At 36.7% G+C, this 18384-nt stretch overlaps 2 protein-coding genes across 2 annotated transcripts; one reads left to right on the top strand and one right to left on the bottom strand.

Moving 5' to 3' along the window:
• Positions 1-2618: 2618 nt before the first annotated feature.
• Positions 2619-15014, bottom strand: LOC109801900 (brefeldin A-inhibited guanine nucleotide-exchange protein 2). Its single transcript, XM_083072929.1, has 11 exons — positions 13659-15014; positions 9359-9676; positions 8814-9159; positions 8300-8722; positions 7923-8215; positions 7286-7559; positions 5921-6426; positions 5046-5367; positions 4549-4930; positions 3721-4400; positions 2619-3484 (listed from the first exon to the last, which is right to left on the bottom strand). Exons 1-11 carry the CDS (start codon positions 14855-14857, stop codon positions 2873-2875), a joined length of 5355 nt encoding a protein of 1784 aa, XP_082929055.1. The 5' UTR covers positions 14858-15014; the 3' UTR covers positions 2619-2872.
• A 151-nt stretch (positions 15015-15165) lies between these two features.
• LOC109801899 (Tetratricopeptide repeat (TPR)-like superfamily protein) lies at positions 15166-17536 on the top strand. Its single transcript, XM_020363063.3, has 2 exons — positions 15166-15804; positions 16367-17536. The coding sequence occupies exons 1-2, from the start codon at positions 15379-15381 to the stop codon at positions 17144-17146; spliced, it is 1206 nt and encodes a 401-aa protein (XP_020218652.1). The 5' UTR covers positions 15166-15378; the 3' UTR covers positions 17147-17536.
• The last annotated feature ends 848 nt before the right edge of the window (positions 17537-18384 follow it).

The raw sequence follows: 18384 nt of genomic DNA, 5'->3' as shown, positions 1-18384 counted from the left end.
TTAGCTTATTAATATTTTAGTTCATTAATTTGGATTAGTTATAATGAATTTCACTCTTTTAGAGTGAGAAAGTGTATTTTAAAAGATAAAATGCGCTCTTAATTGTTGATTATAAAATTAATAATTAAGATTTATAATAAAATTAATTTTTTGTAAAATAAAATCTAAAATTAATTATAATATCGACTATTGATTTAATAAATATATTAAATATATTTTTAAATATATTAAAAAAATGTATTACTTAATTGAATAATGTATCTAAGAATAATTTGATTATATTAATTTAAAGTAGGTTCAATTTGATTTTTGTCATTTATATTTACACTTTGAGAATTTTGTCATTCAACTTTTTATATTTATATATTTTATCACAATTTTTTTTGATAAAATTCATATTTGTATCCCATTAAGTTATTATTTAAATTATTAGTTAACTATTAATATGACATAATTCAATGTTAACATATTAAAACGTGATTATTCTTAAGTCACTATCAATTATTGGTTAGGTTGATTTGTATGAATGGTTTTATGAACTTCGAAATTAAAATTAATATTTTGAATTTATCAATCATAACCTTTTCATTATTCTAAAAGTTTTATCGTTGACTTTGATAATCATTTTCACAAGCAACCAACTAACCATCCTTGCTTGCAACACCTACGTGCTTATTCATTGAAGTGTAAATAAATATATTTAGGTTTAAATATGTTTAAACTACTTCGAATTAGGTCGATTTTCAGATTACTACTTTTTAATTTTTTTTTTGTTTAAATTACCTGACTAATTTTTTTTCTTCAAATTAGTACCTGACATTAGTTTCCTCTGTTAAATGATGATGTGGCAAACGGACTGTCATGTCATCGCCCAACATTATATGCCATGTCAGCACACAATGACCACCTCATTTTCCACGTAAATTGCCACGTCAGATTTGTAAATTTTTTAAAAAATTAGTTTCGTGTATATGTTGGAAATTTACGAACTTAGAAACCCATTCTCTCATTTATCTTCAACCTCATGTTTGAAAATTGTTCCTTTTTGATTTTGAAAATATTGAAGTTGTAATTCATTTTGATTTTCGTTTTCATTCTCCTTTTTTGTGAAGCTGCTCCGTTTTTGTGTTCCTTCAATTTGGAAATGCGCATTGTATGTGGTTGTTTGTTCCTTGGGTTAGAAGTTTGAAGCACCGTTCTTTGATGACAATTTGTGGAGGTGAGATTTTGTAGCCATAAATAGAGGTAGTTGTTGTCATTGTTGAAGGTAAGTGGTTGGTTATGTTATTAGGATTTACAATTTGATAGCCTTTAATTGTTCTGTTGCTAAGGTTTTTTTGACTCAAAGATTTGGTTTCTTTGCAGTTGTGTTAATGGGTTTCAATTTGAAACTTTATCACGGGGATCGTTTTGAGTTAGACCCCGTGATGCATTATGTTGGAGGCAGCAAGCCAGTGCATGTGAAGAATATGGATATGGATAGGTAGTCCTATTTTGAAGCCGTGGGAATTGTAAAAGAAGACTTGGCATATGGAGAACATTCTATTACGCTGTGGTGGAAATTTGGTCCTTCTGATTTCAAAGAGATTAATTGTTATAGTGTTGCATTAGACATGACAAACTTTGCAATTACTAACAATGTGGAAGTAAAAATGTTTGCAGTTTGTGATGGTGGCAATGAAGGTGTTGTTGGGGACAATTTCTGTAACAATGATGATGACTCTGTGAGGGATATTCGGTTGGATGATTTAGAGGAGGAGAGGGCTGCTGGATTAGATGATGAATTTGATATAGAAGTTCCTCAATTTGGTCGAGTCAAACGTACTCAGACCCCTCTTTCAGTTTCTTAACCCACGAGAGAGTTTTTCTTCACCCACGAGAGAGTTCTTCTTCTTTTAAGATTTTTTCAATTTGTTCCCAGACCCCTCTTTCAATTTCTTATTAAGTCTCAAACATGGAGAATGAGGTGACTATTGTGTGCTGACATGACATACAATGTTGGGCGATGACGTGATAGTCTGTTTGCCACGTCATCATTTAATAGAAAAAACTAACGTCAAGTACTAATTTGAAAAAAAAATCTTAGTCAGGTAATTTAAACAAAAAAAATTTAAAAAATAGTAATATGAAAATCGACCTAATTCGAGATAATTTAAATATATTTAAAACATATATTTATTAACTAATATTTTAAAGAGTGGTATTCAATATACTGTAAATATTTATTATTTAATTAAATTTATAATAAGCAAATATTTATTAAAAAAAACATTATAGTTTGTGATGAATTTTTTTTTCTTCAACTCACAAGCTAATCCTGCAACCCCATTTTTTTTTGGGAAATATTAACCCATGTTAATTCATGTATAATAGTCTGCTCTGTAACAAACTTATATGATTCTATATTAATCATTTTAGTATTCTCTATGATTAGATATGAAATTAAAATTATCAGCCAGGTTCCCTTTTCACACACCAACAATGTTTAATAATCTACGCTGAAATCCCAATTACAGGTGCTCGTTAATAGCAACTTCACCAATAAAACTCGCGCATTCACCCCAACTCGAAAATTAATTACCATATACCAAGAAAATTATCAAACTTGACAAACGAAATTATAAGTGGAAAAACTCATTCTTTTAAAAAATGGGGATAAAATGATTAAACATACAAGATACAACATTAAACCTCCTGGTAGATCAATTCTAATTAGTAACCAACCCTAGGCTACAAAATATAGAACTCAATCTAAACACAATGGAACTATAATTTTGTAACCCAGTGCAAAGGAAAGGAGGGAAATATGAACAAAAAGATTTAGAGAAGAATATCCTATATCAAAATTCAGGGTCAATCTTACCCCATGTAATCAACATGATCGTAGCAAAAGAGGACCAACTGATAAACTAAGCATGTCGCTGAGAGCTACCTGAACTTCAATTGACCCATGTTCGCAACTTATCAAGTTTGAGAGGAGAGGGAAAAAATGAGCCAGATTCTTCTCAAAAGATATATCTCCCAAATTAGTAATAGCCTGAAGTGTAGCCACAACAATTGGCGCACGTGCAGCCAATTCTCTTCGCTTCCCAGTGCCTAGAGGAATTAACCAATGTTGCTGTCTACCTTGAGAAGATTCAGATATTCTTCCAGAACCTGCAACTTCAACATAAAACTCCAAGACCTCCTGACAGAGCTGAACAAGACGTGTCTCGACCTCAACCTCATCGTAACTAGGAGGCTTGTCCACAACAAGGTTCTGTAAAAATGTGAGGCATATTTGGTAGGACTCATTCTCCAGGCGTAGCAGTGGAGGGTCTTGCATTTGGGTCACAGAGCCAAACTCGAGTAACTTTGAACGTAAAATGATATTGCTGTTAATCTTGTGTGCATGTAATGCCACATCATGCAAAGCCTCAAACAATAGTAGTATGGTTTTTGCTGTAAGTTGAGAACGGTACATGTTATAGATCTCCAGAACCGCCTGCCAAATTCAGTGAGTTGACATTATTTTTCAGAGAACTAGTAATGCTAAAATAGTAATCTATAATGGTAAATATAATGTGCAGTGGAATTTCCGTGAATATACTAAGAAAAGCATCTTTAAGGGAAACATTTATTATGGTTTCGTCATACTTCTTACTATTGGGAAATGTTTTTTTAGCATATTCTTTCTATAAGGCCTTTTAACAATGTTTGGAGGAATAAAAATAAATCTACCTGGATCAATAAAAGCTGAACAGCAGCTCGGCACTTTGCATCAGATAAATAAGCATAAAGTTGTTGAGTCCTCAGGATTTCTAAATTTTCATGTGAGCCAGACTCAGCAGGATCCCTGTCATGTTCAGTCATTGAAGCATGTTCATGATTTCTGGTCACAGAGTCTTCACTGTCAAGGAATGAAAAGTTAGGGAGTGTTGCATTAGCTGCTTCTTTTAGTGACAAAACCACTTCTAACCACTTCTCATCAGAAAACAGCTCCCCAGCATTACTCATCAAACGAACAAATGCAGCAATACCAATGCCAGCTAGACTTTGATGGGGACGCTTTATAAAGTTTACCAGGAGCATCAACACCTTTCTTAAAAGTGGATTGACGGTGTTATAAAAGTTGACAAAAAGATCTACCACCAATTGGAGGGCTAATGTGCATGTCTCATAAAGCCATGCATCTTGATCAAGTTGACCATCAGTCTCTACTTCATTGACCTCTGAGCTACTCCCTGAAGGATCAATAGCATGACGAACATAATCAAATATTGGAAATAGGACTGATTCAAATACTCTTTCCCATAAAGGTAGTGAAAAGTGGTGCCCGTGGTTGCGTAAGGTTTCAAACAGGACTTTCAAGGCGCTTTGCCTTATCTCAGACCTTGGATCAAAGCTAAGCTCAGACAAACCTACACAAAATAGGCATTGAATAAGTACACATATATAACCCACTAAGCTTCATACAACTTGAAACAGAGGTCGGCAGATAGCAGTAAGTAGTCACCAATGATTGAGCAAAGTAACAAACTAAAAGCTATTTCATACAATGTTCCTTACCAGCCAATAAAGGAAACCAGAAATAGAGATGATCATCCTTGTCTGTCACCTCTCCATTATCTTGTTTCCCCTCTTTTCCTGTTCGAGGTGAAGGAGTTGATATCTTTCCATAAGTTTCCTTGTCATTATTTCTTGATGAGGATCCAAGGTCTCCTTCTGCTAGTTTTGTTGCACAGAATCGAAGGAAAGCAATGGCATTTAGGCTAATCTCTTTGTTAAATCTACTATTCGTGAATGCAATTAGACAATTCACACAGTCTGTAAAGGTGGTGGTTTCAGTCTCAGTGATGTATGGAAAGTAATCTCGAATAATCTTCTCCATAATTTCAAAAGCCAAAAGTACAATGTTTTTGTGGTCATCATATGCTGCTGTTGTGAATACCTGGAATCAAGTCCACAAGCAATAAGTGGAAATTAAAAAAAAAAACTTCAGTGGACAAAAATATTTTCCCATGCAAATTGAAGCTCTCTATGGAACAGAAATTGAGCAGCCTTACCATGAACATGCTCTTCCATCCTGATTTTACATTGTTGACACGAGATAAAACCATTTGAGAGACACATCTAATGATAAGCTCTCTAATTTCAACAGCACTACTCTTCCGCATAACAATGACAAAAGGCTTCATAAATTCATTTTGAAAATTATAATTAGCCAATTCTTCCCTCTCTAGAAATTTCATTGACAACTGACGCAAGGAATCCATTGCAAAAATTGCAATTGAAAGGTTTCCGGAACAACCAATGGTTACAAAGAAATCTGAGAGAACATGCCATATGCTTGACCACACAAGCCTGATGCGGTTCATATTATAGTGCCTGTTACAGAATAAACATCTCAGTCAAACAATATAATTAAGGCAGTGGTGAATAAACATTAATCAATCACAAACCACAATCATAAGCCTAACTCCCATTTTTTTCTTTCCAGATCAAGTGCATCTTCCCTACATCATATTTAGGGGCATTTGTAACTTTCCCTATCAATGAAGTTAAACACTAACGGTATTGTTTCATTGTGGAACATTAGTCTCTTCACATGCAAACCTGAAATTTACTTACAAGAATTGAACAGGAAGCTGGTTCAAATGATGAATTTTACCAACCTACAAAGGATTTTGCATGAGATTTGAGGAATTAAAAGAGGTAATGTGTCAAATGAGAACAAGCAACCAGGGCAATAAAGTTCTTGGCTTATAACCAGCAAAGGACATTGCAATAGCTAAGAAGATCAAGATTCCAAAAATACCATTAAATTTGTTGTTTATTTATACTAACCCCAACAACTTAGAAACACCAAGAGCCTCAGGGGAAAATAAAATTCAGAGGGAAGCAAGGAAATATCACTCAATTGTAGGAAGATAAAACATACGCAATCTCGACTATCTTTGTAAGGCTGAACACTCGTGGATCAGATGGAGATCTCAGTTCCTCCATGGAGACTTTGCATAAAGCCTTGACAAAATCTATTATGCCCTCACTGTTCAGCTTCTGACTCCGAGTGAATATGCGATTCATTTCCGAGCTTCCAACTTGTTCCAACATGTTCAAATTAGAAACAAGATTGTTCACCTGCTCTGATGTGACAGCTCCAGAAGTATTACTGCCGATTCCAGTGCTATCATATGAACCCCGCATCACTGTGGCAGCTGCATATTGCATCCTCCCAGGTCCCTTCTTCTTCAGAACGGGAAGAATAGTTGATTTTGCTTGTTTTGATTTATCAGAATCATTTTGAGGAAAAGCAAAGAATGTGGCATCTGGTGGGGCCCCCTCTCCTAGAAGATGTAGATGTTCAAATCTGGAAACACAGGTCAAGATATGCTCCCAAGCTTCTTGCAAGTAATTCCCATCCTCATCAGCAATAGTAACAATCACCTATCAACAATTCATGTGCAAAACTGAAAATCAAATCCACAAGAGTTTAACATTTTCTTTGGGATATTATATAATTCATCCCAAGTGTATATTGCAATTAAGTATAATTATCTTCAAATATTGTTTCCCCACTTCAGGCAGGAAAACTTCCAAACACATTCCATTAATTTGGAAATTATTAAAGTTGCAGCAGACATGTTTTGTGATCTCACTAACAAAAAGGACAGCCTTTTTTTAAGTAATATGCAATTATGCATTTAGTGGAGAAAAAACTTGCAGAGAATTAAGCTTTAGATAGGTCTGAATCATCAAGCCGGATCCATTTTGCAACCAAAACTTAAACTATGTGAAAGTGGTGTGCATAAAACTTGCTGCTGAAAGCACTTTTGTGCAAACTGTACAACAATGTGACAATTAACAAGTTCTTCAAAACAGGTTCTAGAGCAGAGTGCATTAAAGAAAAGTTTTTCTAAAGAGATTTAAAACAAGCCCTTATAGCATTAAAGTGTCAGACCAATAAAAATGACTTTACATCAAATCAGGAGCAATTAAGAATAATTTTTCAGGATAGAGTTGTGCAAAACATGAAAAGAAACATTTAAGGAATACCACTTGACTATGTTTGGTTGTTGCCTTTCCTGTGTTTAGATAATTAAGAGGGAAGAAAGGGAAGGTATTACAGGTTCCCACTCTCAGTGTAAAATTTAAATACAGGTATAACCCTTCTAAACTTTTTCAAATAACTAAGATAAAATAGTAAATGACACAATTTATAATTAAAAGAAAAACTAAAACCACTAATTACCCCTCAATTTGGAGCTATTCATAAGCCAGCTAAAAAGGATTAAAATTTACCAACCTTGATTGCATCTATGTTTTTCTGCTTAATATCAGCAGGAGAATGCAGAGAAGTAAACTTTGCTAATGAAGTAACAAAAGCATCTCTGTGAGTCTTCATGGACATTACAGAAGTAACATGAATAGCATAACGGAAGCCTTCAAGACACAGTGCTATTATAACTTCATCATCACTTTGATCAAGAGGAACACTGAAGGCAGCCAACATTGGTGCCCAGCACACCTCAATCATGAATCTGAGGATAACGACATCAGTTGCTGCATAATACACTGACCTACAAATTGCAAGCAAATAAACATTAATCACCCACACAACAGATATTAATCACCCACACAAAAGAAAAATAGAATAAATCAACTAAATTCCGACCAAGTGAGGATAGATCTGAAAAAATAAATATAAGAACACAATACTGTGAACATTTCAGATTCACACTTCCAATTGACACAGACCATGTAAAGCAACTAATATACTAGTAAAAATGGTGTGTGATCCATGAAGAGCCAAAAGATGAGTGAACAGTGGCAACAGAACTTTCTTCATGCCAAAAAAGATCAAGGTTAATTCATGACTTGAGAAAAGAAATTTGACTAAAAAGAATCTTTCGACCATAATGGGAAAATATTGGAGAACATACTCGGTTTTGCGAGCTTTTTCTTTGAATTGTTCTTGCATATGTCGGATTAGATCATCGCTGGTCCCCATATTAATGTCCTCCCCACGCTTTGGGATCACAATATTTAATATACTATCCAAGCCTAAAATTCTATTAGAGTTCACAGCTTGCTTTTGCTGGGTTTCTAGATCAACTTCTTTCATTTTGATCTCATTTCTAGATATTCGTTCATACAAAGACCTTAAGTATTCCTCTGGTACATCTTTTCCATCATCTATGCCACGATTATTTTTTATGAAATCTTCAGCCGACATCTGCATAACTCAGCAAACAAAAAGAATCTCATCACATCTATCATAATCATATGTAGATCAACTTCTAGAATTAACAAAGCACACCTTGTTTTTCACCATAGGATTGTGAGCATCAGTATTAAGCAGTATCACAGAATATGCAAGAACATATGCTGTATCAGCACTAGAAAAGACTTTTGGATTACATTTGCAATATCGTTCTGCAAACTTCTCCATGATTCGATCAATTTTCTGTGCCTCACCAGGCAGTCTAAAGCCTTGAAGAAAGGCCCTGATTGCCTCATCAAACTCCATCCCTTGAAAGTCAAAAGAATCCACATACGCATGCATTACTTTCAAGGATAATTCTTCCCTTTCTCCAAGATAATCACCAATCAAAGTCTTGTCCAACCCAGATGCATCTTTAAGAAAAGCAGCTATTTCCTCAGGTGAATTACCCACTTTGTTGGCATTGATGAGGAATTCAATTCCTTTCTTTGGCTTTCTGTTAAAAAGTGATATACCTTCCTGCCATAAACTTAGCATTAGCTTCCTAGATGTCAAGTTGAAGAAATAGCAGAGATCTGCTTGCTATTCCAAAATTTATGCATTTGCTTACCTGAAGTTTCAGTTTATAAGCCCGGCGTTGCTCAATAGTTGAAACCTCAGATGCTTCATTGGAGATTTCAGAATGAGTGTCTGATCCTTCAACTGGTTCTTCTCCATTTCCATTTGCCATGGGAAGACCTCCAGCTTCATGGCCATTATCAACTGCTTCAACTTTCTTGCCTGAATGAGGGTCTGGAATACGTAATTGTTTGTTCATCCAGTCTCCCATTGATTTTAAAACAGCAACCAAACACTTCATGGCTTCAAGTTTTAGTGTTTCCTCTTGAGGTGGCAAAACTGTGGTATTTGCACCCGGAGAGACACCTTGGGCAGTTTTAAGAAGTCCATTGACCATCCTGAGAGGAACATAACGATTAAATATAAGTATAGGGTAAATTGAGTGAACAATCAAGGCAACCACATCCGGACCAGCACAAATGGAGTACAAAATCAATCCAAGAAAATTAAATGATAATAGACTGGGGATCCATATTATAAATATAAAATAAATTATTCATAGAGTATACAAAATAAAACAAACAAAAAATAGCAGACCTCTCAAATATGTTTGATGAATTGACATCACAGTCATAATTGATAAAAATGTCCACCAATATCTGTGAATCATCACAAAGCTTCTCTAGAAAACGAAGCACTATCATCTTTTGCTGAAAATTAGGTTGAGCAACATTTTCTAGAACCCTGAGAACAATCATGGGGAAAAATACTCCAATTTCCGCTTTCAATCCAGCTCTAAATCTTGATACCAGACTAATGAAGATGGAGCAAGATAGCTGAAAAACGATGAGAAGAGTTGAGGCACTGTTCTTCAACAACGATAAACATAAGTACTGCTTGATGGCACCCAAAAACCTGCTTCACCACAGCCAATGCAACCATCAGTAGTGTTTTTTTTATCATCCCAGAAGGTTACATGATAAATACAAGGAAAAAAAGTGTCCAGTTGTGCCTAAAAGACAGAAAACATACTGTCACATTTCATTAATGAAAACTTAAAAGAAGTTCAAATTGAAAAAAATAAAGATAGTGACAAAATTTCAGAGACAATATTAAAGGAATTAAAATCACAACACAGTAACAATCCATCATGCCCAAAATAATATAACAGCACAACATTAATCTCTTGCAATTCATGGACAATATTTTATGTGATTTGATTGGTTACTCTAATTCCCTTATGAATCACAAAGTATGAGGACAAAAGGGGATTTTTAAGTAGTATATACCACAACTAAAAAACTAAACTCATGCTGATAGAGGGTAAGATTGAATTTATCCTTTTATGCATTCATTCCAACACTAAATCAACTAACTGATAGCATGAAATAGGAAGACTTTGCTAATGCACATGACTAGCATGGCCAAGTTAAAGCCTGTGGACATTGCATAAGATACTATAAAATTGGATGCCATAACTTAGCACCGATTATTGCAGAAGGGAAAAAAAAAAAAATACATCATCAACTACAACTACAATTTCATGCATGAGTTTGGATAATTTGGAATACAGATCCTATACATCTACTACATGATTGATTTTGTGCCATATTTGATAGTTATCAACAGTAGTAAGAAGAAGAACACAGTTCACTAGCATGTTTCACATTTACTTGTGAAAGCACACACAAAAATCTGCCTAAGTAGAAAGTACTCTGCCTCTATTATTCCGCAATTATTCTCCTGTGTTCTCAGTTTCTACTTTTCTTTGCATGGAACAGCCAGCAGCCTTTGCCAAGCAACAATGCAGATATGTATCTTGACTGAGAAGGACGCTGTTTTTTCATATACACAGCAACAGTCATAACTCATAACTGAGTTTGTTTTAATTTTAAGTCATAAAACAAATAAACCACAGTTAAAATCTTACATAATGTTACAGTGATTCCCCACTAGTTCCATAAATTTACAACAGGCCCATAAGCTTAAACCAGAAAAGGAGAAAAAGAGAAAAATATTTGGGCCCAATTCCCCTTAAGCCCTAGGACCATGAGCTTCTCTGCTAAGTGTTAGTTAAGTGCCGCTGCTGTAGTGAAAGTGCAGGTGCAAGTGCAACCCTAATTCCCTCTTGCTGCCACCATCCTCCCAATACTCCTCCATCTGCGTTCTGAATCATTTGCCATAGGAATTTAGGTTTCACTTGCACCAGCACTTTCACAACAGCAGCCCGGTCTTCACCAAGGAGACCCCTTGGCACCCTTTTCGTTCATCATAGTTGCAGAGGGTCCAAGTGGGCTTATGAGAAAAGCAGTAAAGAAAATATTATTTTCTGATTTTACAGTTGGGAAGTACAAAGTTGAGGTGAACTTATTGCAGCGATGACACTACTTTTTGTGGGCAAAGCTTCTTTAAAAATTGAGGTGAAGAGTATTATGAGGTGCTTTGAGCTGGTATCTCAACTAAAAGTAAATTTTTTCAAAAGCAGCTTTGGGGGTATGGGTTTGGAAGACGTGAGTTGGGGACATATGCTGTGTTCCTTAATTATAAGCCTTTTCATTACCTTTTGTGTATTTAGGTATCCTGATTGGTGCATATTTGAGGCGTGAGGACACATGGAAGCTAATCATTCAAAAGTTTTCAAAAAAAACTAGCAAGATGGAGTCAGAGAGAGCTATCTTTGGTGGGGAGGATTTGTCTTATAAACTCGGTTCTCTCATCTTTGCACATGTTCTTATCCTTTTTTAATATGCTGGAAAAAGTGACAAGAAATATCAAAAGTATCCAAAGGGGTTTCTGGTGGGGAAGTAAGAAAAGTGAAAGGAAGATTTCGTGGGTGAGTTGGCAGAGGATTTGTAGGCCTAAGAACTAAAGGGGGTTGGGAATTAGAGGTATTAATGTGTTTAATGATGCCCTCCTCCTAACTAAATGGAGATGGGGATTATTTCATCATAGGGGAGCTTTGTGGGGAGATATTCTTTGATCTAAGTATGGTGGTTGAGAAGGTCTTATTGTGGAGGAGAGGAGCAACCTTTTCTCTTTATGGTGGAGGGACTTAAGAAGAGTATGTGGAGGAGAGTAGATATAGATGGTTTGACAAGGTGTGCTCTTGGGAGGTAGGGGATGGGAGAAGGGCTAGATTTTGGTTTGGTAATTGGGGGTGGGGGGTGAGGAGTGTCTAGCCAAAACAAAACATAGACTCTTTTTGAATTCTGAATAGCAAAATGCATTTATTGCTGACATGGGGAAATGGGATGGAAAAGAATGGGGTTGGGATTTGAAGTGGAGGAGAAGGTGGTTTGAATGGAAAGTGGATATGGTAAATCACATTAATCAACTTCTCCAAAATGGTAAGCCTAGGAATACAGGTCCGGATAAATGGGTGTGGCAGGAGAAAAATTCAGGGTTATACTCCGTCAGTTCAGCAAATAGAGCAATAAGTTGCAAGCACTTGGAGCTATCAAAAAGTAGTCTTTTCTCACAGTTATGGAAATTCCAGGCTCCACCCACGGCAGCAGCTATCACTTGGCAAGTCTTCCTTAACAGACTTCCAACTCGAGACAATCTTGTTAGAATTGCACATAAGATGATTTGGTCATGTAAGCTGAAGACGAATAGAAACCTAGTAAGGGCCTGTTTAGATAAACTTTTCCAAAAGCACTTCTAAGAGAGAAAAATAAGAAGAAAAATTGAAATGAGTTTCTCCATAAGCTAAAGCTAGCTTTTCATGAATTAAAAATAAGATTTTAAAGAAGCTAATAGGAGAGAGCTTCTACAAAATTAGCTCATGTATAAGTTAATTTTAGCTTACGGATAAGTTTATTTCATTTTTCTTCCTATTTTTTCCTTCCTAGAAGTGTTTCTAGATAAGTTTACCCAATGGGCCCTAAAATGGGTTGGATCAAATGGAGAAAGACCACGAAAAGCTCTAAGTGAAAGCATTAAAAAGGACTTTAGATCTTGAATTGTCTCTTTAAAGGCCTGATTTTTGATATACCATAACAGAATCACTGGATCCACATAGCCTACCCCACCTAGTGGTAAGGCATTTGTGATGGTTGTTGAAACACACAAATTGAGCATACCTTAAATCTTTGCAAAACACAGACTGCTAATTTCTTGTTTCAAAAGGTACATACAGTAGGGTGATGAACAACGAAATAAACATTTTACGGCAGCATCCTGGAGTTACCCAAAATTGAAAAGACAGCTGCCAAACATTCAGCCAATAACTTATAATCTAATGAACACATATAGCTTGCACTGGGATCTTGAGATGACAACAACAATTGAACTGTTACACTACACATATAAGCACCATATTACTTTCAAATATTCCATTGGGCAAAAATTACCAATTATAGAGGACCAAAACAAAAACCTTCAAAAGAAGTTGAAATACCTAGCAATGTGAAATTCTATTTTCACTCAACAGAGATTCTCTATTCAAGTAGAAATCATAAAATATTCAGCTTAAAAGAATTCATGGAACCAAAGCAAACTCATACTTCACAAAATATTCAGCACACGTGGAGCCTAATTTAGCAGTATAACAGAATGACATTCACATGCTTCTCTTTAGATTATCTATATCTTACATCATAAACATCACAACTCTCCCAAAATCCTCCATAATTTCATCTTCAAGATAACAACCCAAATGACATAACGTGAAAAGGCAAAATTTGAGTCATCGACCTCAACAGAACTTTAACAAAATGTAGTCACACTACCACTTTCTGGTACCACGTTTAACACAGAACTATACCTCATGTTGTCTATCACCATAATCAAACCAAGACATGTCCTCACCCTGACTGATCAAACATGCTGGCAACTTAAAAGTAAAACTAAATCCCAAAATAGAAAGCAATATGACAACGAACAGCCTAAATTTTACCTATCACTAGTCCTGAAGACAGCTCCAGCATTCTCCAGCAAGATCTTCAACAACTCCAACGCCACAATCTTCCCCTTCATCAACTGCGGGTCAGCGGACGCCTCCTTTGGTGGCGTCTTCATGGACAACTTACAAAGAGCTCTGAACACCAAAAAAGCATCTCTCCTGAGCTTATTCCCGATCTGAATCTCCAAATCATCGTCCCTCTCAACCAGCTCCCCATCCACCAGCTCCCCTTTCCTACCCTCCAACGCTGTCTTATACATACTGATCTCCCAATACTTGGCATCCAACATGTCCTTGTCAGTGGAATCCAACAAATCCGCCGGATTCGCGGCCTCCACCGTCGATGTGGTGGTCTCAAATGCGCCGTCGTGGCCGCTCAATGCCGACGATGGCGACACCGGATTCAAAACTCCATCAATGTCCTGCACAATCCTGGTGATAAAACCCTGCACAGACTGCGTCATGGAATTATCCACATCAGATTTCTCCAAAGGCTCCATCAATTCAGCCACAACAATAGGCTGAACCGGAACCGTGGACGAATCCGCCTCCATCCTCCTAAACACAATCACTAACATCTGAATCAACGACGCTTTCGCCGTCGTCTGATTCACCACATTTTTACTCCCTAGGTATATATCATAACAAGTTCTCACAATCAAGAGCAAGCAATCACCGTGAATTCGCAGCGAAATCGAGGTCACCGCGGATAAGAGCGTCTTCAGCACGAGCAATTCGACGGCGTCGTCGCCGAAGTCGTGGCACTTGCACACCGCCTCGATCAGGCTCGCGAGCAGCTTCGCCTCGGGCGCGCCGCCGCCGGAGTCCGCCTCGCCGCGGAGGAAGCCGTGCGCGATGAGTCGCTGCACGGCGTCCACGGCGGGATCCGCGATCTTCACGACGCCGGAGGCTGCGGCGGCGATGAGCGGGCGGAGGATCGACTCCGACTCGGCGAGCGTGTACTCCACGGGGCCGCCGTCGTGGATCGGGCCGGGGACCGAGGCCTCTGGCTCGGCGGCGTCGTCGGAGGCCGCCGGCGACTGCGGCTTCGGCGACGAGGTCAGGGTTTCGATGACGGACTTGCACTCATGCGCGAGCTTCGCGTGTTTTCGCCACGACGCGTTCTTGATGATTTTCTCGAGCGCGGGAACGAGCACCTGCTTCAGACGGGAATCGGCTTCCGAAGAAGCCATTCCCGAGTTAAGGACGAGTCGCGTCTCAGTGACACGCCTAGGATCTTGCTCCACCAACAATGGCGGCGAGTTGACTCGGTGAGTTGCGATGAGAGCGAGTCACGTTTTCGGGATCTAAATCATGTTATGCTAATGCCAGCAAGTGAGATAGTGTTGGAGTGAAGAAGATTACGGTTCCGTTCCGCGATAGGCTTCGAGCGTGTATGCGAATTTACTTATTTGCCCTCTTCAATTAGATTTTGTTGAGGGCAACTATGTCTTTTCGTATATCTAGTTCCAACGATAAGAGTAACCACTGCCCAATTTCACTTTGAGGATGCTCCAATTCGAGTGCACGAGGGAGTGAAACAACATTTGGTTTTTCTATTGGTTTTCGTTCGTTTCAACTCCAGCAGTACGAGGTTTTCGAGCTTCTTTTGTGACAGAACCGCGAATCGGTAATTTACTTTCATGCTTGCTTGTTGTGATTGATTCTTCTGATTTATGTCTTAGATACTTCAACTTCTTATGTTTTTTTATCAATGATGGGCACCTATTGCTATACCAAACTGTGCAACTTTTACTACCCGAAATACTCAATAACCAATGATGCTACCAAAAAACCAGTTTATTTTGGTTTCGGCGAACACCGTTTTGATTCAGTACTAGTCAGTGTTGGTATTGAAGAATTTGTTAAAGAAGTGAAAGAGGAAAATGAAAGAGGGTTTAGGTGGATTGAGGTTGGCAATGATATCACAAAAGAACAAAAGCAGGCCATATCTGAACTTCCTTTCAGGATGGCGAATCGATGCAAAGCCTTGATGAGACAGATTATATGTTTTTCTGCTGAAAAGGGGAGCATATATGATCTTTTGGAATCATGGGTGAGGATAATGAAGCCTACTAGAGCAGACTGGCTTTCAGTTTTGAAAGAGTTGAGAACAACGGGTCATCCTGTTTACCTTGAGGTATTTCACATTTTCTGTTTGCCTGATACAATAGTGGCTGTGGCTTATGAGGTTTGAACCTATGCAAACTAATCCAAATAGTATATGGTAGTGTTGTATTTACCCCAATGATTTTGTTGGTTTCAAATGTGAAGTCTCATACAAAGATGCAAGATTGAGGTTTATTTAGATAAATTTCTCCAAATACACTTCTGGGAGATATAAATTTAAAGAAAAAATAAGATAAATTTTTTCATAACTAAAATTAGCTTATGCATAAACTAATTTCTAGAATTTTTTCTTCTTCTATTAACTTCTCTAAAATTTTGTTTTTAACTTGCATATAAATTAGTTTTAGTTTATAGAAAAGTTTATTTTGATATTTTTTCTTATTCTTTTCTCCTATAAGTGCTTCTTAAGAAATTTATCCAAACAAATCTTTAATCAAATATTTTTCATGGTAGGTGGTAATTTGGTTACCTGAATCTATGCAACTTACGTTGTTTGCATTCTGAGTGAAACATTCTATTTCTTTTATTTGTTACAGTCTGAAATTAATCTATGGATTTGTTCACATTTGTAGGTGGCAAAACATGCCCTTCTAGAAGAATCCTTTGAAGCCAGTATTCGTGACTACACAAAGATAATCCATTATTATGGCAAGCACAATCTTCTGGAAGATGCTGAAAATTTTCTCACACTCATGAAGCAAAGGGGCTTCTTCTGTGATCAAGTAATTCTGACTACCATGGTTCACATGTACAGCAAGGCTGGCCATCATGACAGGGCCAAGGAGTACTTTGAAGAGATCAAATTGCTCGGCGAGCCTTTGGATAAAAGATCATATGGCTCAATGATCATGGCCTACATCAGAGCTGGAATGCCTGAAGAAGGAGAGAATTTACTTCATGAAATGGAGGCACGAGAAATATGCGCAGGAAGCGAGGTTTACAAAGCACTGCTTAGAGCCTTCTCTATGATTGGTAATGCTGAAGGTGCACAGAGGGTGTTTGATGCAATTCAGCTGACTGGTATCACCCCAGATGATAAGATGTGTAGTTTGGTTGTTAATGCTTATGCTATGGCTGGGCAGAGTCAGGAGGCTCTCACTGCATTTGAAAATATGAGAAGAGTAGGTATCAAGCCTACTGATAAATGCATTGCTTCTGTATTGGTTGCTTATGAGAATGAGGGCAAGATAAATTCAGCATTGGAATTTCTAATAGATTTGGAGAGAGATGGCATTATGGTTGGGGAAGAAGCTTCTGGAGTACTAGCGAAGTGGTTCCGAAAGCTAGGGGTGGTGGAAGAGGTGGAGCTTGTTTTAAGAGACTTTGCCACTAGTCACCACCAGATAAGCTAGTGTAGAAACTAAGGTCTGTTTTGATAAATTTCTTTGGAAACACTTTTAGAAAGAAAAATTAGGAAGGAAAAAGAAAATAAGTTTTTTCATTAAATAAAATTAATTTATGCATGAGTTAATTTGTAGAAGTTCTTTCATATAATTTCTCCAAAAAAATTACAAATTAACTTGTATATAAGTTAGTTTTAGTATTTCATTTTTCCTTCTTATTTTTTTCTCTTGAAGCTTTGTGAGAGGAATGCCTCTAAGGAAGCACACACCTATTATCTATGCAATGTATTATTTTATAGCCATTTTGATATATGCAATGCAATGAAGACTTGAACTGTTCTGAAAATTGTTTTTTCGATCATGAAAGTTATTAGATAAAGTGATACTCCAGTTTTGAGATATCAAGTTTATCTGCTGAAAATTTCTTCTTTTTTTTTTTTTTTTTTTTTTTTCCATCAGTTGTCATGGTATTAGATATCAAGATTATGAACCTGTGTAACCCCTTCCCCTTTTGTTTTCTCACTGCCCCTATCAGTGGCTGAAAATTCTATGGTGGTGAGTTGTGAGATGTATATAGTTTTGCTTCTTATTTCCTGAACTGGCCAGAGGAGTGGCAACTCCAATTCTCTTTGGTTCTATTACAACCTGAACACTCACTGAATGTATTATGCCCTTAACGTGCTAAAATTCTTTTATAGTAAGTACATGTTCAATAAAGATTAAATTTGGAAAAATAGTCATTGTAGGATGGGCAAAAATTAAATAGTATAAAGACTTCGTAAGATAGTCTTAAAATATTAGAATATTATTATATTTAATTTTAATATTATTTAATATTTCATGACATTTATAAGATCATTTTTAGTAGTTATTAACATATAAATTTGTATCCCTTTAATCTTTAGAGACAACAATAAAAAATACGGATGTTATCTCTATCTTCTTTGTTGCTTCTTATAACTCTCTGATGGTAGCTAGAATATTTTACAGTAATGATGTAACTATTTTCTTCCTAACAGTCAATTTTTTAAATTGCTCTGTTAGAGAGTTAGCATAAATATTTTTTTGATTAATCAAATATGTGTTAAATAGTTTGAGATGCCAAAAGATTCTAAATTCATTTAAGGAGATTAGTGGTTGGTTTTGACCTTATATAACTTCAAATCTTGCCTTAATCTAAATTTTTTTGTAAAAAAATAAAAAAAAATACAGGAAGCCGAAGACAAGAGGCAAAGACTTAGGATTTT

This window comes from Cajanus cajan, chromosome 4 (genome assembly GCF_000230855.2).
Source record: "Cajanus cajan strain Asha chromosome 4, NIPB_CcT2T_4, whole genome shotgun sequence".
NCBI lineage: Eukaryota > Viridiplantae > Streptophyta > Magnoliopsida > Fabales > Fabaceae > Cajanus > Cajanus cajan.
The sequence above is the reverse complement of the archived record's forward strand: the minus strand, read 5'-3'. Positions and strand labels throughout refer to the sequence as shown.

What these genes read in the sequence shown, in the direction of transcription:
- LOC109801900 (XM_083072929.1), bottom strand. Translation starts at nt 14,857, where the DNA reads ATGGCTTCTTCGGAAGCCGATTCCCGTCTGAAGCAGGTGCTCGTTCCC. An exon ending in TCATCAAACATATTTGAGAG is followed by an intron (nt 9,160 to 9,358) that starts GTCTGCTATTTT and finishes TGTTCCTCTCAG; the next exon opens with GATGGTCAATGGACTTCTTA. An exon ending in ATCCTATGGTGAAAAACAAG is followed by an intron (nt 8,216 to 8,299) that starts GTGTGCTTTGTT and finishes TGAGTTATGCAG; the next exon opens with ATGTCGGCTGAAGATTTCAT.
- LOC109801899 (XM_020363063.3), top strand. Translation starts at nt 15,379, where the DNA reads ATGATGGGCACCTATTGCTATACCAAACTGTGCAACTTTTACTACCCG. An exon ending in GTCATCCTGTTTACCTTGAG is followed by an intron (nt 15,805 to 16,366) that starts GTATTTCACATT and finishes TCACATTTGTAG; the next exon opens with GTGGCAAAACATGCCCTTCT.